A 24,226-nucleotide genomic window follows, 5' to 3' on the forward strand; every position below is an offset into this window, starting at 1 on the left:
AAAGGTCATACCCTTGGACAGATGGGCCAGAGATAACCACCAGAGAAGAGAATCTCTGGTTTCCTGATCCAGATTTAGTAGAGGGGACAAATCTGTGTAATCCCCATTCCACTGACTGAGCATGCATAATTGCAGCGGTCTGAGATGCAGGCGCGCGAATGGCACTATGTCCATCGCCGCTACCATTAAGCCGATTACTTCCATGCACTGAGCCACCATGGGGTGCGGAATGGAGTGGAGAACACGGTGAGCATTTAGAAGTTCTGATAACCTGGACTCCGTCAGGTAAATTTTTATTTCTACAGAATCTATTAGAGTCCCTAGGAAGGAAACCCTTGTGAGAGGAGATAGAGAACTTTTTTCTTCGTTCACTTTCCACCCATGCGACCTCAGGAATGCCAGAACTATCTCTGTATGAGATTTGGCAATTTGAAAGCTTGACGCCTGTATCAGGATATCGTCCAGGTAAGGAGCCACCGCTATGCCTCACGGTATAAGGACTGCCAGAAGTGAGCCCAGAACCTTTGTAAAAATTCTTGGGGCTGTAGCCAACCCGAATGGAAGAGCTACAAATTGGTAATGCCTGTCTAGAAAGGCAAACCTCAGGAACTGATGATGATTCTTGTGAATCGGAATGTGAAGGTAGGCATCCTTTAAATCCACTGTGGTCATGTACTGACCCTCTTGGATCATGGGTAAAATGGTTCGAATAGTTTCCATCTTGAATGACGGAACTCTGAGGAATTTGTTTAGGATCTTTAAATCCAAAATTGGTCTGAAGGTTCCCTCTTTTTTGGGAACCACAAACAGATTTGAATAAAACCCCTGTCCTTGTTCCGTCCGCGGAACTAGATGGATCACTCCCATTACAAGGAGATCTTTTACGCAGCATAGGAATGCCTCTTTCTTTATCTGGTTTGCAGATAATCTTGAAAGGTGAAATCTCCCTTGTGGAGGAGAAGCTTTTAAGTCCAGAAGATATCCCTGAGATATGATCTCCAACGCCCAGGGATCCTGAACATCTCTTGCCCACGCCTGGGCGAAGAGAGAGAGTCTGCCCCCTACTAGATCTGTTGTCGGATAGGGGGCCGCTCCTTCCTTCATTCTTAGAGGCAGCAGCAGGCTTTCTGGCCTGCTTGCCCTTGTTCCAGGACTGGTTAGGTTTCCAGGCCTGCTTGGATTGAGCAAAAGTTCCCTTGTTTTGAAGCAGAGGAAGTTGATGCTGCACCTGCCTTGAAATTTCGAAAGGCACGAAAATTAGACTGTTTGGCCTTTGATTTGGCCCTGTCCTGAGGAAGGGTATGACCCTTACCTCCAGTAATGTCAGCAATAATTTCTTTCAAACCAGGCCCGAATAAGGTCTGCCCCTTGAAAGGAATGTTGAGTAATTTAGACTTTGAAGTCACATCAGCTGACCAGGATTTGAGCCATAGCGCTCTACGCGCCTAGATGGCGAATCCGGAATTCTTAGCCGTTAGTTTAGTCAAATGAACAATGGCATCAGAAACAAATGAGTTAGCTAGCTTAAGAGTTCTAAGCTTGTCAACAATTTCAGTCAATGGAGCTGTATGGATGGCCTCTTCCAGGGCCTCAAACCAGAATGCCGCTGCACAGTGACAGGCGCAATGCATGCAAGGGGCTGTAAAATAAAACCTTGTTGAATAAACATTTTCTTAAGGTAACCCTCTAATTTTTTATCCATTGGATCTGAAAAAGCACAACTGTCCTTAACCGGGATAGTGCTACGCTTTGCTAAAGTAGAAACTGCTCCCTCCACCTTAGGGACAGTCTGCCATAAGTCCCGTGTAGTGGCATCTATTGGAAACATTTTTCTAAATATAGGAGGTGGGGAAAAGGGCACACCGGGCCTATCCCACTCCTTACTAATAATTTCTGTAAGCCTTTTAGGTATTGGAAAAACATCAGTACTCACCGGCACTGCATAGTATTTATCTAGCCTACACAATTTCCCTGGCACTGCAATTGTGTCACAGTCATTCAGAGCAGCTAATACCTCCCCAAGCAATACACGGAGGTTCTCAAGCTTAAATTTAAAATTAGAAATCTCTGAATCAGGTCTCCCCGATTCAGAGACGTCACCCACAGACTGAAGCTCTCCATCCTCAGGTTCTGCATATTGTGATGCAGTATCAGACATGGCTCTTACAGCATCTACATGCTCTGTATCTCGTCTAACCCCAGAGCTATCGTGCTTGCCTCTCAATTCAGGCAATCTGGATAATACCTCTGACAGGGTATTATTCATGATTGCAGCCATGTCCTGCAAAGTAATCACTGTGGGCGTCCCTGATGTACTTGGCGCCATATTATCGTGCGTCCCTTGAGCGGGAGGCGAAGGGTCCGTCACGTGGGGAGAGTTAGTCGGCATAACTTCCCCCTCGACAGACCCCTCTGGTGACAATTCTTTTATAGATAAAGACTGATCTTTACTGTTTAAGGTGAAATCAATACATTTAGTACACATTCTCCTATGGGGCTCCACCATGGCTTTTAAACATAATGAACAAGCATCCTCTGTTTCAGACATGTTTGTACAGACTAGCAATGAGACTAGCAAGCTTGGAAAACACTTTAAAGCAAGTTAACAAGCAATATAAAAAACGTTACTGTGCCTTTAAGAGAAACAAATTTTGACAAAATTTGAAATAACTGAAAAAAGGCAGTTACACTAACAAAATTTTTACAGTGTATGTAACAAGTCAGCAGAGCATTGCACCCACTTGCAAATGGATGATTAACCCCTTAATAACAAAAACAGAATAATAAATGACAAAAACGTTTTTTAAACACAGTCACAACAACTGCCACAGTCTACTGTGATTGTTACCCTCCTCAAACACTACTTTGAAGCCTTTTGAGCCCTTCAGAGATGTCCTGTATCATGCAGAGGGAAGCTGAATGTCTCTGTCAGTATTTTTAGCTGCACAGAAAAGCACTAAAATAGGCCCTTCCCACTCATATTGCAACAGTGGAAAGCCTCAGGAACTGTTTCTAGGCAAAAATCAAACCAGCCATGTGGAAAAAAACTAGGCCCCAATAAGTTTTGTCACCAAACATATATAAAAACGATTAAACATGCCAGCAAACGTTTTATATTACACTTTTATAAGAGTATGTATCTCTATTAATAAGCCTGATACCAGTCGCTATCACTGCATTTAAGGCTTTACTTACATTAATCCGGTATCAGCAGCATTTTCTAGCAAATTCCATCCCTAGAAAAATATTAACTGCACATACCTTATTGCAGGAAAACCTGCACGCCATTCCCTCTCTGAAGTTACCTCACTCCTCAGAATATGTGAGAACAGCAATGGATCTTAGTTACTTCTGCTAAGATCATAGAAATCACAGGCAGATTCTTCTTCTAATGCTGCCTGAGATGAAACAGTACACTCCGGTACCATTTAAAAATAACAAACTTTTGATTGAAGTTAAAAAACTAACTATAATACACCACTCTCCTCTTACTACGTCCATCTTTGTTGAGAGTTGCAAGAGAATGACTGGATATGGCAGTGAGGGGAGGAGCTATATAGCAGCTCTGCTGTGGGTGATCCTCTTGCAACTTCCTGTTGGGAAGGAGAATATCCCACAAGTAATGGATGATCCGTGGACTGGATACACTTAACAAGAGAAATAGACATAACTTTAAAATTTGTCAGAAGAAAATCTACTACTCATTTGAAGTTCAAACTAAGTGCTATTGCATTATCTTTTTATCATGCATTTATTGAATATGCCAATCTACTGTTGACGTTACAATCAGGCGTACGGCCACATTTTGATGTTAAACAGATCAAGTTTTCAATTTACAGTCACACTTTCTGAGCAAACAGACGCACCATGAGCATAGCTAATCCTAATAAAACAAACATAACCCTCCCTACAGCTCCACACGGAACAATTACTCAGAAGAAGTCAACACTGACTCAACAGGATAGAAAATATTTTCAAAAGATAAGCAAAAAAAAGTACCAGGAAATAAAGATGGAGTATAACAAATCAATTAATAAATGTTGTTAATATTAATTGATTAGCCATGGTAGATTTGTGAAAAGCATTTTACACCACCACAGTCACTGATAGTACAATTATTTCATTATGTATGTAAAGCAACATAAAAAATCTCCCATACGATTACGCATTGGTGAAAATATACAGTGTACATTAGTTTAGTTTATTATTTGGCCAGTAAATAATGCTTTTGCCATCTCATTTTGCTACCGTTTGTGACCCAGCGACATGCTACCCAGTGATAGCAAAAGGGGGTGTGTATAATTGGACTGCTCTGATTTGGAAAACCCAAAAACTATTTGCTAAAAAATAATAACTATATGCAGTTCTTCTATAAAGCACTGTTTAATGGTTGTTACATGTACAATGTAATATTGTGATTCATATCTTCTGCTACAGTACAACCAGACCTGTCTGATATAGTTATTTTTACTCTTATATTACAATTGTTGGAAAAATTGGGCTCCATTGGGGAGGAGAAAAAAAAAAAAGACAGCGGATTTAATTTAAATCAAATTGATTTAAAGGGACATAAAATCCAATTTGTTTCATGATTCAGATAGAACTATTTTAAACAACTTTCCAATTTACTTCTATTATCACGTTTCCTTGGTTTTCGTGTTATCCTTTGTTGAAAAGCAGAAAGGTAAGGTCGGGAGAGTGCACGTGTCTGCAGTACTATATGGCTGCACTTGTGCAACAATGTTATATATTAAGCAAGAGCACTGGATGGCAGCACCATTTCCCGTCATGTAGTGCCCCAGACATGTGCACGCAACCTATATTTAGATATCTCTTCAACAAACCACAACAACAGAACAAAGAAAATTAATAGAAGCAAATTGGAAACTTTTTTTAACCCCTTAAGGACCGGGCATTTCAGACAAAAACTTCCCCAAAAGACCAGAGCATTTTTGCCATCACTACACTTAAACAGAAATATAACTTTTTTTTATATTTACCAACAAAACAATATATTTTTTTTAGTAAGCTGAAAAAGAACGTAACGCAGCGCGGCTCCGGCTCAAGTGATTTTATTGACAAATGGATCAGTGCACGGCACAATAAATTGCACTCACCAAACGCCTTAAGTCAAAGGATAGTGCAGGTCACACTCGGCAACAGTCTGTGGATGGGGCACTTGGAGCTCAGCAATACTGAGCGGCTCTTCTGCAGAGTGTTTCTGACTAGGAGATAGACGCACATTGCAGCTGAACTGAGAAAAGCCGATACAAACTAACCAGAGCTCTGAAGTCTCAAGACGCAAAAAATGAAATTGTGCTCAAGTGAAGACGTTTAGTTTCAACTTGAAATACACACTCTACTTCTGATGCTCACAAAGCTCCATGATATACCCCTTATTGCTAACAGTTAGTGTGCCACTCGTAATCTAGCCCTGTCTCCTGCACTGCTGCGCAACACTACACGAGCCGCTCAGTATTGCTCAGCTCCAAGAGACCCCTCCATTGACTGTTGCAGAGTGTGACCTGCACTATCCTTTGACTTAAGGCGTCTCGTGAGTGCAATCTATTGTGTTCTGCACTGATCCATTTGTCAATAAAATCACTGGAGTCGCGCTGTGTTCTGTTCTTTTCCAGACCGGACCAAGGAAATTCCGGTCCCTATTCAGCAGCGCTCTGCATCCACATAATTTAATCTTCACTCCATCAACACTGATTGTCGTGTTTACCAGATTGAGGAAATAATTTCCTGCAGCTCTATCTAGGAACTCACGACTGGTAAACGTACACCATCATTTATTTTTACACAAAGACTATAATATTGTTCAATACAGAGACTTATATTTTGAGAATTTTTTACTTTTTATTTTACTTTTCATTTATTTATTTCTTTATTTATTTTTCATCTATTTCTCATATCGTCAATGTATCATATTTATCAATGTATCATTTATCTCACTGACTTGTTGCATTTTTGCACTGGTTACTGAGTGACACTTTCTGCTGATTCTAACAGATATTTTCTGATGATTTCAACATAGATACATTTTAAACTAATTGCAAACTAAACTAATTTTTTTTTATTCTTCACACCAGGGCTGATCACCACCCACTGTTTTTGCATCTTTTTTTTTTTAGTAGACAACCCAAAGTATTGATCTAGGCCCATTTTGGTATATTCCATGCCACCATGTCACCGCCAAATGCGATCAAATAAAAAAAAAAATCGTTAAATTTTTCACAAATTTAAGTTTTTTAAACAGCTTGAGCAATCATGGCCCAAATGGCTGTAAAAGCTTCTCTAGGATCCCCTTTGTTCAGAAATAGCAGACATCTTAAGTACCTGCAGAAAGTCTGCCAGTACTAAAATAAAAGCTTTTTATTTTTTAAATACATTTTCTTTTATATTTTCTGTAGTGTAGTATTCCCCCTTACCCCCAACCTCCCTGATCCCCCCCCAAACATCTCTGTAACCCTCCCCCCTCTAACTATTTGCCGCCATGTTAGGTACTGGCAGCTGTCTGCCAGTACCCAGTTTGCTGTAAATTAGGCTCATTTTTAAAAATACATTTTTTTTCTGTAGTGTAGCTGCCCCCCCCCAGTACTCTACCCCCCCTCCCAGATCGACTTTCCCCCTCTTATCCCATCCTTCAGTATTATAACCAGGCTTTACCCTCTCCCTCCTCCCCACCGCTCTGTTTTTTCTTCTTCTTCCTAACAGTCGCGTACAACTCCCGCCCCCCTCCAGCGATGGGCGACCCACCCGCCTCCCTCCTTACCCTCCCGCCCACTCACCAATGATTGGCACCACTGCTGCCCGATGCAGAGAGGGCCACAGAGTGGCCCTCTCTGTATCGGTAACTGCCCGTCTTATTTCTGCACTGTCCCACTCGTGGGGCATGCAGAAATAGCACAATATCGCTATTTTTAGTGAGATCGCGGCAGAGAGGCGCCCGGGACAGGGTATGTCCCTGGTCCTTAAGGACATAACGAACAGCATCGTACAGGGTACAGTGCTGGTCATTAAGGGGTTAAAATTGTATACTCTATCTGAATCATGAAAGAAAAATGTTGGGTTTCATGTCCCTTTAAATCGTGATTTAAAGCACAGTTTCAATCACTAGCCAGTAAGACACTATTTAAAAGGTATAGAAAAACTCAAAACTAAACCTGTATAAGTCAGGTAGAGCATGCGATTTTAAGACATATTTAAATTCACTTCTATTTAGAAATGTACTTTGTTCTCTTGGTATACCTTGTTGAAAAAGAATAAAGCACATATCCTACACTAGTGGGAGCTAGCTGCCGATTGGCTAACTAGCTACAGTGGGGCAAAAAAGTATTTAGTCAGCCACCAATTGTGCAAGTTCTCCCACTTAAGAAGATGAGAGAGGCCTGTAATTTTCATCAAACAAGCAAGATTTCTGGCTCTCACAGACCTGTATCTTCTTCTTTAAGAGGCTCCTCTGTCCTCCACTCATTACCTGTATTAATAACACCTGTTTGAACTTGTTATCAGTATAAAAGACACCTGTCCACAACCTCAAACATTCACACTCCAAACTCCATTATGGTGAAGACCAAAGAGCTGTCGAAGGACACCAGAAAAAAAATTGTAGACCTGCACCAGGCTGGGAAGACTGAATCTGCAATAGGCAAGCAGCTTGGTGTGAAGAAATCAACTGTGGGAGCAATAATTAGAAAATGGAAGACATACAAGACCACTGATAATCTCCCTCGATCTGGGGATCCACGCAAGATCTCACCCTGTGGGGTCAAAATGATCACAAGAACAGTGAGCAAACATCCCAGAACCACACGGGGGGACCTAGTGAATGACCTGCAGAGAGCTGGGACCAACGTAACAAAGGCTACCATCAGTAACACACAACGCCGCCAGGGACTCAGATCCTGCAGTGCCAGACGTGTCCCCCTGCTTAAGCCAGTACATGTCTGGGCCCGTCTGAAGTATACTAGAGAGCATTTGGATGATCCAGAAGCGGATTGGGAGAATGTCATATAGTCAGATGAAACCAAAATAGAACTGTTTGGTAGAAACACAACTCGTCGTGTTTGGAGGAGAGAGAATGCCGAGTTGCAACCAAAGAACACCATACCTACTGTGAAGCATGGGGGTGGCAACATCATGCTTTGGGGCTGTTTCTCTGCAAAGGGAACAGGACGACTGATTCGTGTACATGAAAGAATGAATGTGGCCATGTATCGTGAGATTTTGAGTGCAAACCTCCTTCCATCAGCAAGGGCATTGAAGATGAAACGTGGTTGGGTCTTTCAGCATGACAATGATCCCAAACAAACCGCCCGGGCAACGAAGGAGTGGCTTCGTAAGAAGCATTTCAAGGTCCTGGAGTGGCCTAGCCAGTCTCCAGATCTCAACCCCATAGAAAACCTTTGGAGGGAGTTGAAAGTCTGTGTTGCCCAGCGACAGGCCCAAAACATCACTGCTCTAGAGGAGATCTGCATGCAGGAATGGGCCAACATACCAGCAACAGTGTGTGACAACCTTGTGAAGACTTACAGAAAGCGTTTGACCTCTGTCATTGCCAACAAAGGATATATAACAAAGTATTGAGATTAACTTTTGATATTGACCAAATACTTATTGTCCACCATAATTTGCAAATAAATTCTTTCCAAATCAGACAATGTGATTGTCTGGATTTGTTGCCACATTTTGTCTCTCATAGTTGAGGTATACCTATGAAATTACAGGCCTCTCTCATCTTCTTAAGTGGGAGAACTTGCACAATTGGTGGCTGACTAAATACTTTTTTCCCCCACTGTATGTTCAGCAAATATATGTGAAGCAAATTTCATAATAGAAGTAAATTTGAAAGTTGATTAAAATTGTATGTTCTACCCGAAATACGAAAGTAAATGTTGGGGTTTCCTGTCCCTTTAAAGTGCCAGTCAACCTAAAAAATATTCCTAAATATATGTAAGGTTATTGAAGCTAAATACATCAAACAGTATCCCAAAGTAGAAAAATAAGAAATGTGTAAGTAAATCTGTTTCATCCTCGGCCGTTAGGACTGGGATTCTCTAGCACCGCCAAAAGATGCCGCAGCAGGACACGAAGACGCGCCAGTCTATAACGAAAAGCAAGACTTGCCTCCACCGGGGCAAGTGACGACCCCGGCCCGAGGGTTGGATCCCTGAAGCTTCAGAGGAAACCGCTTCCCCAGATGGCTGACCTGACCCAGACGATCCCATGCCTGACAAGCCCTGGTTAGCAGAACACGGACAGTATCTCGGCAACACCTCCCTCTCTGGAAGATGTAAATGCGCCAACGCCAAAGATATGGCCAGGCGGAAACGTACCGTAACCTCTGGAGGAAACAAGCCGCCTTCTGGATAAGGGGTAACTGCATTAGAGACACCTGCTTGCATAGCCAAGGAAGTTTCTAAGCGATGCACCTCACGGGATATGGGATCCCCAGGGGCAGATGGCTCTGCGGACTCTAAGTTCCCTGTTCCGGGAGAAGAAAGCACTCTAAAGCAGCATTCGGAACATAACTGATGGGCATGGATTACCCGGTCCATTTCATACTCTTCGCAAGAACTAGAATCTATATCAGAGACATCCGTCTCCAAAAAATAGAATCCTCCATAACTTGGTGATAGATAATTATGGATAAGAAAAAATAAATAAAACCGGCAACTTACACCCCCCAATGGCTGGGGAACTCACCACCTCCTGTGACCCAAACAACTAACAAACACATTTTCTCCGTTGCCACACTTTCAGGAATATGGAAATGGAGAACAAAACATGACCACGCCTAGTCACAAGGTACACCGTGCAGGCCAGAAAAAAGCATGCCAAGGCCACCAGGGCCGTGCAGCCTAACAAAAAGGCCGTTATGTTTCGATATAGCCACAAGCCCAATCTTCACTACACATTAGCAGACAGAATCACATAACAAACATGATTAAAGTCCCCCCCTGTTCAATAACCCCCCTCAGGAGATATTAACCCATGATTCTATAAAGCTAAAAGGAGTCCCACTGAGACCCTGACTTCTTAGTTTACATTACATTCCCATCATGAAAGTAAAATTAAACGATCTTACCGGAATCTACGCCATGGAACAGTAACACGGCCTTTCAAGTGTGACAGATAGTAGCTTCGCTTCTGACATGGACTTGAGTGGAGAAAGGCAGCGAAACTCATCAACGCTGATTGCTAAGGAGCTGTTAACATGAGTCGGGATGGTTTCGCAGAAAGACTCTCCCTGCATCTCCAGACTCTAATATTCATCCATGCTCTCACTGAGAGGCAGACCGGATTACTTAAAACTCCAGTCCCATTTCGAAGAGTACTACCCTCTATTAGAGACTATCTTAAATTTTCCGACACTTCTCTGCCAACCTCCTGTGACGGAAGGCAAAGATTGACTGGGGGATGAGGGAAGCGGGGGAGGTATTTAAAGGGACACTGTACCCAAATGTTTTATTTTGTGATTCAGATTGAGCATGACATTTTAAGCATCTTTCTAATTTACTCCTTTTATCAATTTTTCTTCTTTCTCTTGGTATCTTTATTTGAAATGCAAGAATGTAAGTTTAGATGCCGGACCATTTTTGTTGAACAACCTGGGTTGTCCTTGCTGATTGGAGAATAAATTCATTCACCAATAAAAAAGTTGCTGTCCAGAGTACTGAACCCAAAACAAGCTTAGATGTCTTCTTTTTCAAATAAAGATATCAAGAGAACGAAGAAAAATTGATAATAGGAGTAAGTTAGAAAGTTGCTTAAAATTGCATGCTCTTTCTGAATTACAAAAGAAAAATTTTGGGTACAGTGTCCCTTTAAGCCTTTGGCTGGGGTGTCTTTGCCTCCTCTTGGTGGCCAGGTTCTGAATTCCCAAAAGTATTGAATGCAGCTGTGGACTCTCCCCGTTTATGAAGAAAAACACCCCCTCTCCCTACATTTCTTTCTGTAGTGTAGCTCCCCATTCCTCCCTCTCCATGCTTTTTAATTTGCTGCAGTGTAGGGCCAGCCCACTCCCTCGCACCCGCCTCCCGATTTCCCCTCACACACCTCCTGCCAGCACAAGCAGATAATCGTTACAGACGGTGACACATACAGTGTCACCGTCTAACAATTTGGTATCTACCTTAATATGGAACCGGAGAACCGATCGTGCAGATGCCTGGAGCTCAGGAACTCCAGCTCTCGGCTGTAACTTAACTGCTGAGACTGCAGGAGCTTCATGCAGTACGATGAGCTTTGTACCGCATAATGTATATAAACGTCTAAATGCGTCAAGGGGATAAAGGGACAGTAAAGTCAAAATTAAACTTTCATCATTCAGCTAAAATATGCAATATTAAACAACTTTCCATTGTACTTCTCATCTAACTTTTTTCGTTCGCTTGGTATCCATTGCTGAAAAGCATAACGGTAGGTTCAGGAGCAATGCACTGCTGTGAGCTAGCTGCTTGTCATTGGTTCAACCAATGTGTTATGCTAGCTCACAGTAGAGGATTACTCTCATTCAACCAAGGATACAAATAGAATGAAGTAAATTTGATAAAATAAGTAAATCTGAAAATTGTATACTCTCTCTGAATTATGAAAGAAAAGTTTGAAGTTTATGTCCCTTTAAGGTCTATTTCTCAACCCTATTTCTTCAGACACAAAGTCACAGGTTACTACAAAAGAAAGAATATGTGATAATATCTTGTAGATAGAAAAACTGACCAAAATAATCTGTCACAAACCTCTGGGAGAGAATGACATTGTGAATGGATTAATGGACTTAATTTACCAAAATATAATCTAATTTTTCATTCTCTTGGTATCCTTTGTTGAAAAAGCAGTAATGTACTACTGGGAGCTGAGGTGATGGCTAGCCTTATGTATATCCCAGACATACATGAATCCCCTTACAGCAGACATCCAGACATCCTCAAACTTGGCCCTCCAGATGTTTTTGAACTACATTTCCCATGATGCAAAGCCAGCATATCAGCTGGCTGAGCATCATGGGAAATGTATTTCCAAAACCTCTGGAGGGCCAAGTTTGAGGATGTGTGCCTTACAGTCTTTGTTCCTACCATCTCTATTGCATATTCTATTAAAGTGAATGTAAAGTGCGCATCCTAACAAACGTTACCCTTAATGTGTATTAAAAATAAATAGTAGTTTCATTCATCGATTTTTCCATATTGTTGTTATATACCTCTTTTTTTTTATTTTTATCGTTGGCTCCCGTTATTTTTATCCTCCACCAGGCACGCGCGCCTACTTCTGGTCATTCTGATTGACGTCTTACTAACCAATCAATGCTCTAACCACAGGGGGACCCAACCCCTTACGATGACGTAACTACTCCTTTTTGCGCCTGCGTTGTAATCATGTTCAGACGATTTCCTTTTACTCTCGTGCACATTTCGCGCATGCGCAATAGTTTTCATTTACGGAGTCCTGTCATTTCTGAATTACTGTACCGCTCGGTACATCAGTATAAGGGCTCCGTATTTTTTAATGACAGCTTAGTTTGCAAACCAAGTGTTTGAATTCCGAAAATAAATTTTAATTATTATTCTTAATACGAATATTGACAGCATTTCACGCAAGCGCAATGGGAAATGAAAACGGGAGCGCGCATTGACGAGAAGTAAACAGCGGGTGGGACCGCTGTATACGTGATATGGCTAAAAATAAGGAAGTAAACTGTGGGAGGAGCAGGTACAGTGAATCGTGGATATTTCAAATAAAAAATAAACATATTATTAATTTTATAAAAAATTGATAGTGGCGGTTAGGTTAATATAAGGATTGCCTACAGGAATATGTTTTCAAATCCATGAAAATTGACAATCACTTTAATCATCACCCTTTCTGTAAAAATGTGCTATGTGTGTCATTTGAAATAGCCGATTTTGCCTGTTGTATCCACACACATATTAAGAATTTCAGTACAAAAAGTACTGGTAATAGAAAATATATGTAAACAAGGTCCAGCAGAAATTACATTGCCAGTGTGGGAGTGGGTGAGAGAGAAAGTCAATGAAAATTGTTGAAAATTAAAATTTTAAATGAGAATTTTAATCAAGTTGTATCTAAGATAAGGAAGTATTTGTCTTTAAATTACGTGATACGTTAATGAGATATGTTCTCCCTGCAGTCTCAGCCCATTTAAATGGATTGTGGTTTTTAAAAAGCAAAAACAGCTATTTGCTATACTAAAGCAAAAATAAAGGAGAAATTTCCCATACAGTTTATACTTTGCAACGGTAAACAAATAATTGGAAAAACATTAATGGGAACCAGTTTTACAATACACTGTCCCTTTAAGGTCATGAAGTGTTACCTGGTAAGGGTTACTTTTTTTAGACCATGTATCATTTTGAAGTTATCATTTGAGCTAGCTTATTTATATCATTCTATATATATGATCTCCAGAAACGTATACCAATATTTTAGACAAAGCAAAGTTTTTTTAAACCCTTAAGGACCTTTCACTTCCCCAAAAGACCAGAGCATTTTTGGCATTTTTGCCATCACTACATTTAAACAAAAAATGAGCCTTTTTATATTAACCTATCAAAACTATATATTTTTTTAAGTAGACAACTCAAAGTATTGATCTAGGCCCATTTTGGTATATTTCATGCCACCATTTCACAGCCAAATGTGATCAAATAAAAAAAATCGTTCACTTTTTCACAATTTTAGGTTTCTCACTGAAATTATTTACAAACCACTTGTGCAATCATGGCCCAAATGGTTGTAAATGCTTCTCTGTGATCCCCTTTGTTCAGAAATAGACATATATGGCTTTGGCATTGATTTTTGGTAATTAGAAGGCCACTTAATGCTGCTGAGCACCACACTTGTATCATGCCCAGCAGTGAAGGGGTTAAATATTTAGCTTGTAGGGTTAATTTTAGCTTTAGTGTAGAGATCAGCCTCCCACCTGACACATAACACCACCTGATGCCTCTCAAACAGTGTCTTCCCTCCCCCACCCAACAATGGTCACCCCATCTTAAGTACTGGCAGAAAGTCTTTTTTTTTTTTATATATATATATATATATATATATATATATATATATATATATATATATATTTTCTGCTGTGTAGGATATGCCCTTACCCCCCAAACTCCCCCCCCCCCAAACAGCTCTCTAACCCTCCATCCTCTAACTAGATCCGCCATCTTAGATACTAACAACTGTGTCACAAATTTGGCTATTTTATTTCTTTTAAAAAATCCCCACACATTGTTTCTGTGGTGTTAGCTACCCCCACCTAATTTACCCCCCCCCCTCCCAGATTGCTTTCCCACCCTCCAATGTATGATTTACCCCTCTCCCTCTCTTGTAGGGCATGCAGAAATAGCATGATTTCGCTATTTTTAGCGAGATTGCGGCAAAGAGAGGCCCAGTACAGCAGCAACGTACAGGGTAAGTCACTGGTCCTTAAGGGCATAACGACCAGCGTCGTACAGGGTACGGCGCTAGTCGTTAAGGGGGTAATATGGCCTTCAGGCAGAGTTATTTATTAATTTAAATGTACTGAAACATTAAAAGGACCATTAAAAGGGTAAGAATTGCACAAATGCACAATAAAGGGGCAATACAACAGCACTTTTTCTGAGAAATTTCAAAGATTTTTTTATTTTCCATGCCCATTGTACCATGTGACAGCCATCAGCCAAATACAGACTCTTATACGTATATACTATGAACTCTTGCACATGCTCAGTAGGAATTGGTGCCTCAGAATGTGTGCATATAAAAAGAGAGGGAAAAAAATCATAATGGAAGTAAATTAGAAAGTGGTTTAAAATTACATGCTCTATCTGAATCGTGAAAGTTTTCATTTTGACTTTATTGTCCCTTTTAACTCCTTCTCTACTAAGCATTTTTTCACCCCAATAGTGAGTCAAATTTAAATCCTATTGTAAGTAAAATTTTAGTGAGTTACTAACACAAATTATATAGTTTTGTGTTTTTTTTTTTTAAAAAAAAAAAAGGCCCAGCAGATTCACAATACACAAATATTATATTTATATTCCATGGCATATGAGATACAGTAGCTGTGGCAAAAACTGTAAACAAATATATATACTGTATATCATTTTTGCTTAGATTTTAGTAAATAATATTGAAAATGGCCCAGTGACCACTGCTTAGTTACTGTGATCACCTTACCAAGTTGTCATCAAGACAAGTCACATGTGAAATAGTGACCCATACAACAGGCTTTTGGGGGTTATAATATATATTAGAGAGACCCATCGTGCAGTACAGAAATAAAAACACTTTTTTTCTTGCAAGGTGTTCACCATTACCAGTGATTACCTGAGACTTGTCTACTAGAAAACAATACTTTATTAGGGGTCTCTATATAATGACCCATTCCCAAAGCAAATCCTTTATTTTTAAAACATCTGCTGTGTACTACTGCTCAAAGCAAAGCATTTTCTTTCAAATAAGGGGTCTTGGAGGTTTTTAGCTGCTAAGGGAACTAAGATCGAGGAGTTTGAAGAAATTCCCCCATCCAGCTCCCTTTGATCAGTGATTCTCCTGCATAACGTAATAAGCTTGTCAAGCGCCCACAGGAATCAGAGCAGTTAAAAGGGTTAACAGGCAAAGCCTGCTGTCATGTCTGACACTACTCTGTAAATACACCAAAACTCACCAGAGATGTCTGTATAATGGCCTGTACCATTGAGTTAAAAACCTTCTCAGGAAGACGTAGCAGAGTTGTGCCGCTGTCAACAATGGCTTTGTCAGAATTGTACTGGAAATAAAAACAGAGAAAAATAAATGACATTTTACAGAGGGAAGGTTCCTCAATAAAAAGTTACATTTTCAAATGATGAATCAATTGTAACTTGTAAATTCCAAAACACACTTACATAAGCCTTAATATTATAATGAAGCCATCATTTTACAGGTACTAAACCCACCAAAATTTATATATATATATATATATATATATATATATATATATATATATATATATATATATATATATATATATATATATATATATATATATATATATATATATATATCATAATTTATGTAAGAACTTACCTGATAAATTCATTTCTTTCATATTAACAAGAGTCCATGAGCTAGTGACGTATGGGATATACATTCCTACCAGGAGGGGCAAAGTTTCCCAAACCTTAAAATGCCTATAAATACACCCCTCACCACACCCACAAATCAGTTTAACGAATAGCCAAGAAGTGGGGTGATAAGAAAAAAGTGCGAAGCATATAAAATAAGGAATTGGAATAATTGTGCTTTATACAAAAAATCATAACCACCACAAAAAAGGGTGGGCCTCATGGACTCTTGTTAATATGAAAGAAATGAATTTATCAGGTAAGTTCTTACATAAATTATGTTTTCTTTCATGTAATTAACAAGAGTCCATGAGCTAGTGACGTATGGGATAATGACTACCCAAGATGTGGATCTTTCCACACAAGAGTCACTAGAGAGGGAGGGATAAAATAAAGACAGCCAATTCCTGCTGAAAATAATCCACACCCAAAATAAAGTTTAACGAAAAACATAAGCAGAAGATTCAAACTGAAATCGCTGCCTGAAGAACTTTTCTACCAAAAACTGCTTCAGAAGAAGAAAATACATCAAAATGGTAGAATTTAGTAAAAGTATGCAAAGAGGACCAAGTTGCTGCTTTGCAGATCTGGTCAACCGAAGCTTCATTCCTAAACGCCCAGGAAGTAGATACTGACCTAGTAGAATGAGCTGTAATTCTCTGAGGCGGAATTTTACCCGACTCAACATAGGCAAGATGAATTAAAGATTTCAACCAAGATGCCAAAGAAATGGCAGAAGCTTTCTGGCCTTTCCTAGAACCGGAAAAGATAACAAATAGACTAGAAGTCTTACGGAAAGATTTCGTAGCTTCAACATAATATTTCAAAGCTCTAACAACATCCAAAGAATGCAACGATTTCTCCTTAGAATTCTTAGGATTAGGACATAATGAAGGAACTACAATTTCTCTACTAATGTTGTTGGAATTCACAACCTTAGGTAAAAATTCAAAAGAAGTTCGCAACACCGCCTTATCCTGATGAAAAATCAGAAAAGGAGACTCACAAGAAAGAGCAGATAATTCAGAAACTCTTCTAGCAGAAGAGATGGCCAAAAGGAACAAAACTTTCCAAGAAAGTAATTTAATGTCCAATGAATGCATAGGTTCAAACGGAGGAGCTTGAAGAGCTCCCAGAACCAAATTCAAACTCCAAGGAGGAGAAATTGACTTAATGACAGGTTTTATACGAACCAAAGCTTGTACAAAACAATGAATATCAGGAAGAATAGCAATCTTTCTGTGAAAAAGAACAGAAAGAGCGGAGATTTGTCCTTTCAAAGAACTTGCGGACAAACCCTTATCTAAACCATCCTGAAGAAACTGTAAAATTCTCGGTATTCTAAAAGAATGCCAAGAAAAATGATGAGAAAGACACCAAGAAATATAAGTCTTCCAGACTCTATAATATATCTCTCGAGATACAGATTTACGAGCCTGTAACATAGTATTAATCACGGAGTCAGAGAAACCTCTTTGACCAAGAATCAAGCGTTCAATCTCCATACCTTTAAATTTAAGGATTTCAGATCCGGATGGAAAAAAGGACCTTGCGACAGAAGGTCTGGTCTTAACGGAAGAGTCCATGGTTGGCAAGATGCCATCCGGACAAGATCCGCATACCAAAACCTGTGAGGCCATGCCGGAGCTATTAGCAGAACAAACGAGCATTCCCTCAGAATCTTGGAGATTACTCTTGGAAGAAGAACTAGAGGCGGAAAGATATAGGCAGGATGATACTTCCAAGGAAGTGATAATGCATCCACTGCCTCCGCCTGAGGATCCCGGGATCTGGACAGATACCTGGGAAGTTTCTTGTTTAGATGAGAGGCCATCAGATCTATCTCTGGGAGCCCCCACATTTGAACAATCTGAAGAAATACCTCTGGGTGAAGAGACCATTCGCCCGGATGCAACGTTTGGCGACTGAGATAATCCGCTTCCCAATTGTCTACACCTGGGATATGAACCGCAGAGATTAGACAGGAGCTGGATTCCGCCCAAACCAAAATTCGAGATACTTCTTTCATAGCCAGAGGACTGTGAGTCCCTCCTTGATGATTGATGTATGCCACAGTTGTGACATTGTCTGTCTGAAAACAAATGAACGATTCTCTCTTCAGAAGAGGCCAAAACTGAAGAGCTCTGAAAATTGCACGGAGTTCCAAAATATTGATCGGTAATCTCACCTCCTGAGATTCCCAAACTCCTTGTGCCGTCAGAGATCCCCACACAGCTCCCCAACCTGTGAGACTTGCATCTGTTGAAATTACAGTCCAGGTCGGAAGAACAAAAGAAGCCCCCTGAATTAAACGATGGTGATCTGTCCACCACGTTAGAGAGTGTCGAACAATCGGTTTTAAAGATATTAATTGATATATCTTCGTGTAATCCCTGCACCATTGGTTCAGCATACAGAGCTGAAGAGGTCGCATGTGAAAACGAGCAAAGGGGATCGCGTCCGATGCAGCAGTCATAAGACCTAGAATTTCCATGCATAAGGCTACCGAAGGGAATGATTGAGACTGAAGGTTTCGACAAGCTGTAATCAATTTTAGACGTCTCTTGTCTGTTAAAGACAGAGTCATGGACACTGAATCTATCTGGAAACCCAGAAAGGTTACCCTTGTTTGAGGAATCAAAGAACTTTTTGGTAAATTGATCCTCCAACCATGATCTTGAAGAAACAACACAAGTCGATTCGTATGAGACTCTGCTAAATGTAAAGACTGAGCAAGTACCAAGATATCGTCCAAATAAGGAAATACCACAATACCCTGTTCTCTGATTACAGACAGAAGGGCACCGAGAATCTTTGTGAAAATTCTTGGAGCTGTAGCAAGGTCAAACGGTAGAGCCACAAATTGGTAATGCTTGTCTAGAAAAGAGAATCTCAGGAACTGATAATGATCTGGATGAATCGGAATATGCAGATATGCATCCTGTAAATCTATTGTGGACATATAATTCCCTTGCTGAACAAAAGGCAATATAGTCCTTACAGTTACCATCTTGAACGTTGGTATCCTTACATAACGATTCAATAATTTTAGATCCAGAACTGGTCTGAAGGAATTCTCCTTCTTTGGTACAATGAAGATATTTGAATAAAACCCCATCCCCTGTTCCGGAACTGGAACTGGCATAATTACTCCAGCCAACTCTAGATCTGAAACACAATTCAGAAATGCTTGAGCTTTCACTGGATTTACTGGGACACGGGAAAGAAAAAATCTCTTTGCAGGAGGTCTCATCTTGAAACCAATTCTGTACCCTTCTGAAACAATGTTCTGAATCCAAAGATTGTGAACAGAATTGATCCAAATTTCTTTGAAAAAACGTAACCTGCCCCCTACCAGCTGAACTGGAATGAGGGCCGTACCTTCATGTGAACTTAGAAGCAGGCTTTGCCTTTCTAGCAGGCTTGGATTTATTCCAGACTGGAGATGGTTTCCAAACTGAAACTGCTCCTGAGGACGAAGGATCAGGCTTTTGTTCTTTGTTGAAACGAAAGGAACGAAAACGATTGTTAGCCCTGTTTTTACCTTTAGATTTTTTATCCTGTGGTAAAAAAGTTCCTTTCCCACCAGTAACAGTTGAAATAATAGAATCCAACTGAGAACCAAATAATTTGTTTCCCTGGAAAGAAATGGAAAGTAGAGTTGATTTAGAAGCCATATCAGCATTCCAAGTCTTAAGCCATAAAGCTCTTCTGGCTAAGATAGCCAGAGACATAAACCTAACATCAACTCTAATAATATCAAAAATGGCATCACAGATAAAATTATTAGCATGCTGGAGAAGAATAACAATATCATGAGAATCACGATTTGTTACTTGTTGCGCTAGAGTTTCCAACCAAAAAGTTGAAGCTGCAGCAACATCAGCCAATGATATAGCAGGTCTAAGAAGATTACCTGAACACAGATAAGCTTTTCTTAGAAAAGATTCAATTTTTCTATCTAAAGGATCCTTAAACGAGGTACCATCTGACGTAGGAATGGTAGTACGTTTAGCAAGGGTAGAAATAGCCCCATCAACTTTAGGGATTTTGTCCCAAAATTCTAACCTGTCAGGCGGAACAGGATATAATTGCTTAAAACGTTTAGAAGGAGTAAATGAATTACCCAATTTATCCCATTCTTTGGAAATTACTGCAGAAATAGCATTAGGAACAGGAAAAACTTCTGGAATAACCGCAGGAGCTTTAAAAACCTTATCCAAACGAATAGAATTAGTATCAAGAGGACTAGAATCCTCTATTTCTAAAGCAATTAGTACTTCTTTAAGTAAAGAGCGAATAAATTCCATCTTAAATAAATATGAAGATTTATCAGCATCAATCTCTGAGATAGAATCCTCTGAACCAGAAGAGTCCAAAGAATCAGAATGATGGTGTTCATTTAAAAATTCATCTGTAGAGAGAGAAGATTTAAAAGACTTTTTACGTTTACTAGAAGGAGAAATAACAGACAAAGCCTTCTTTATGGATTCAGAAACAAAATCTCTTATGTTATCAGGAACATTCTGCACCTTAGATGTTGAGGGAACTGCAACAGGCAATGGTACATTACTAAAGGAAATATTATCTGCTTTAACAAGTTTGTCATGACAATTATTACAAACAACAGCTGGAGGAATAGCTACCAAAAGTTTACAGCAGATACACTTAGCTTTGGTAGATCCAGCAGGCAGTGATTTTCCTGTAGTATCTTCTGGCTCAGATGCAACGTGAGACATCTTGCAATATGTAAGAGAAAAAACAACATATAAAGCAAAATAGATCAAATTCCTTATAAGACAGTTTCAGGAATGGGAAAGAATGCCAAACATCAAGCTTCTAGCAACCAGAAGCAAATGAAAAATGAGACTGAAATAATGTGGAGACAAAAGCGACGCCCATATTTTTTAGCGCCAAATAAGACGCCCACATTATTTGGCGCCTAAATGCTTTTGGCGCCAAAAATGACGCCACATCCGGAACGCCGACATTTTTGGCGCAAAATAACGTCAAAAAATGACGCAACTTCCGGCGACACGTATGACGCCGGAAACGGAAAAGAATTTTTGCGCCAAAAAAGTCCGCGCCAAGAATGACGCAATAAAATGAAGCATTTTCAGCCCCCGCGAGCCTAACAGCCCACAGGGAAAAAAGTCAAATTTTTGAGGTAAGAAAAATATGATAATTCAATGCATAATCCCAAATATGAAACTGACTGTCTGAAAATAAGGAAAGTTGAACATTCTGAGTCAAGGCAAATAAATGTTTGAATACATATATTTAGAACTTTATAAATAAAGTGCCCAACCATAGCTTAGAGTGTCACAGAAAATAAGACTTACTTACCCCAGGACACTCATCTACATGTTTGTAGAAAGCCAAACCAGTACTGAAACGAGAATCAGTAGAGGTAATGGTAAATATAAGAGTATATCGTCGATCTGAAAAGGGAGGTAAGAGATGAATCTCTACGACCGATAACAGAGAACCTTATGAAATAGACCCCGTAGAAGGAGATCACTGCATTCAATAGGCAATACTCTCTTCACATCCCTCTGACATTCACTGCACGCTGAGAGGAAAACCGGGCCCCAACTTGCTGCGGAGCGCATATCAACGTAGAATCTAGCACAAACTTACTTCACCACCTCCCTTGGAGGCAAAGTTTGTAAAACTGATTTGTGGGTGTGGTGAGGGGTGTATTTATAGGCATTTTAAGGTTTGGGAAACTTTGCCCCTCCTGGTAGGAATGTATATCCCATACGTCACTAGCTCATGGACTCTTGTTAATTACATGAAAGAAATATATATATATATATATATATATATATATATATATATATATATATATATATATATATATATACACACACACACACACACATATACATACATATATACACACACACACACACATATATATATACATATACACACACACACACATATACATACACTATATATATATATATATATATATATATATATATATATATATATATATATATATATATATATATATATATATATATATATATATATATATATATATATATATATATATACATACATACATACATACACACACACACACATTTTTCCCTGCCTGTATGTCAGATTCCTTTTTGTTGTCCTAAAATGCAGATAGTCTTTAAAACAACAATTATTACCTTATTACAATACTTTCTGAGGGGTGTACTATGTATACAAAAGTGATATAAATATATAAAACTACCAATAAATTACATTATGTCATGTAAATATTGCTGTTTACACTTGATCTCTCCAAACCGTCCCATTTTACAGAAGAAAATATATAAAAAAAAATCCATACTATTCTGAAATTCAAACCTTTTCCGTTCCCAAGCAGTTTGGATAAAGGGTTTTCTACCTGTATTAATTGCGTTAGTATTATTGTACTAAAGAAGTGGTTTGTATTATATTACCATAATGGGACATTAAAGCCAATATTCTATCTAAAATAAAGGAGTCAGTCCCAATCCTGTAGAAAACCTTATCAAAAGATGTATTTACTATAATCCCCATACACCTTAAAAGATGATTTTTGTTGAAAACCATTAGAACATATGTTTCCTAAATGTTTCTGATCACCCCGAAGTGTTTTCAAATGTAATATCATTTGTTTATATTTCTGAAAACATGTTTCATTGTTTAGCAATAACACAGTAGGAGTTGTCTTGATCAACCAGTAAAATAAAGAAATAAAAATATATCCCAATTTATAAATATTTTAATCTAGCACATACATTATATACAAGTATATTCTTTCCCAAAGTTATTAAGACCACATAACCAGGACTGGTCTCTCTCTCAACCGCATTAATGACTCTTCAAAACTCTCTCTAAGTAAAATGTTCCTGTTCATAGGAAAACAATTTCCTGGTTTCCTATAAATCACTACATTTCTACACATCAGATTTGATATCTCTGCAACTCCATTTTCAGCTTCTTATTTAGGTATGTGTCATCTTAATAGGTAAAGGAGTGTACAAATGGTGGGTGTGTTTTAGATCAAAAAGGTGAGATATTATTGGAAGCTATGTACATAGATATGTTGATTAATTAATCTATATATGAAACCATTTTTAAATATAAAAAATGGTTAAAATTTCCACTCTGCTCCAGCATCTAAGAATTTTTTGCTTGATACAATACTTCTGAGGGCTCATCTGTCAGCTCCCTGAACACATTTTTGTTTTATCACAGATCCCACATCAGATGAACCCTTAATTATTGAGATCAATGAGATTTGGAGCCCCCGGAGCAAACTTTAAGGCTGAGGCCTTCACTACAACCCCCCCGGCGAGGCACATTTGGGCCTTGTCGTTAAGCGGCACGTAGTGCTGACCGTAATCTGGCTGATTTTACTAGCTGGACATCGCATCTGACTGAGCAACATCGCTTACTAAGTTCCTGTCTAACGCCTGATGATTGTTATCTACTATGGAGATCCCAAGAACCTTCTTTGCACAGCTGCGCAGTTTGCTCATGAGCCATCATGCTGCATTGGCAGATAAGCTTTACCCCGTGCCTGACGGTAACGGAGCACACTCGGTTCCACAACCAGCTCAAGCTAAGTTTAACAAATTAGACAGTTAGATGGATGGCGTCTTGGGGCCCCGGCGCCCATGCAATACCCATGAAGAGCATGTGAGTGATCGGGATCTTGAGTCTGTGGAGCCGACAATACTACAGGAGGGAGCAATGCCACCTGGAGGCCGCTCTAGGGAGTCCTATTTACCTGTCTCAGTTTTGTCCCGCTATTGTTACAGAGTTCCCAGCTAGAAACCCACAGGACAGCGCAATCACAGATCTTGAATCGCCAATGCACCCGACTCCAACACAGGTCCGTGAGCCTAAACACCTATTGAATACCCCTCTCTAGCTATGCGGGAGCTGTGTTTGCTCCTCCAGGACCTAGGACACCCATCGACAGCTTTGCGAGGACCGTACTTATACCACTGCATTACATTGCCATGCTTTGTATGGAACCCTGGAGGCATGTTCGCCTTTCTTGTTTGGGGGACAGGCCGAAGACGGTTGCCGGTTCTTATCTCCCGTATGGTCTGTTGGCTCACTGGTGTGGG

At 39.6% G+C, this 24,226-nt stretch overlaps 1 protein-coding gene across 1 annotated transcript in view; it reads right to left on the reverse strand.

Annotated features, from left to right (window-relative positions):
• The window catches only part of BACE2 (beta-secretase 2), a 364,734-nt gene that overhangs the window by 169,567 nt on the left and 170,941 nt on the right, over nt 1-24,226 (reverse strand). Inside the window, exon 6 of the mRNA XM_053705913.1 lies at nt 15,680-15,781. Coding sequence (XP_053561888.1) covers nt 15,680-15,781 — 102 coding nt within the window. The remainder of the gene's footprint in view (nt 1-15,679; nt 15,782-24,226) is intronic.

Source organism: Bombina bombina, chromosome 3, assembly GCF_027579735.1.
Source record: "Bombina bombina isolate aBomBom1 chromosome 3, aBomBom1.pri, whole genome shotgun sequence".
Taxonomy (NCBI): Eukaryota; Metazoa; Chordata; class Amphibia; order Anura; family Bombinatoridae; genus Bombina; species Bombina bombina.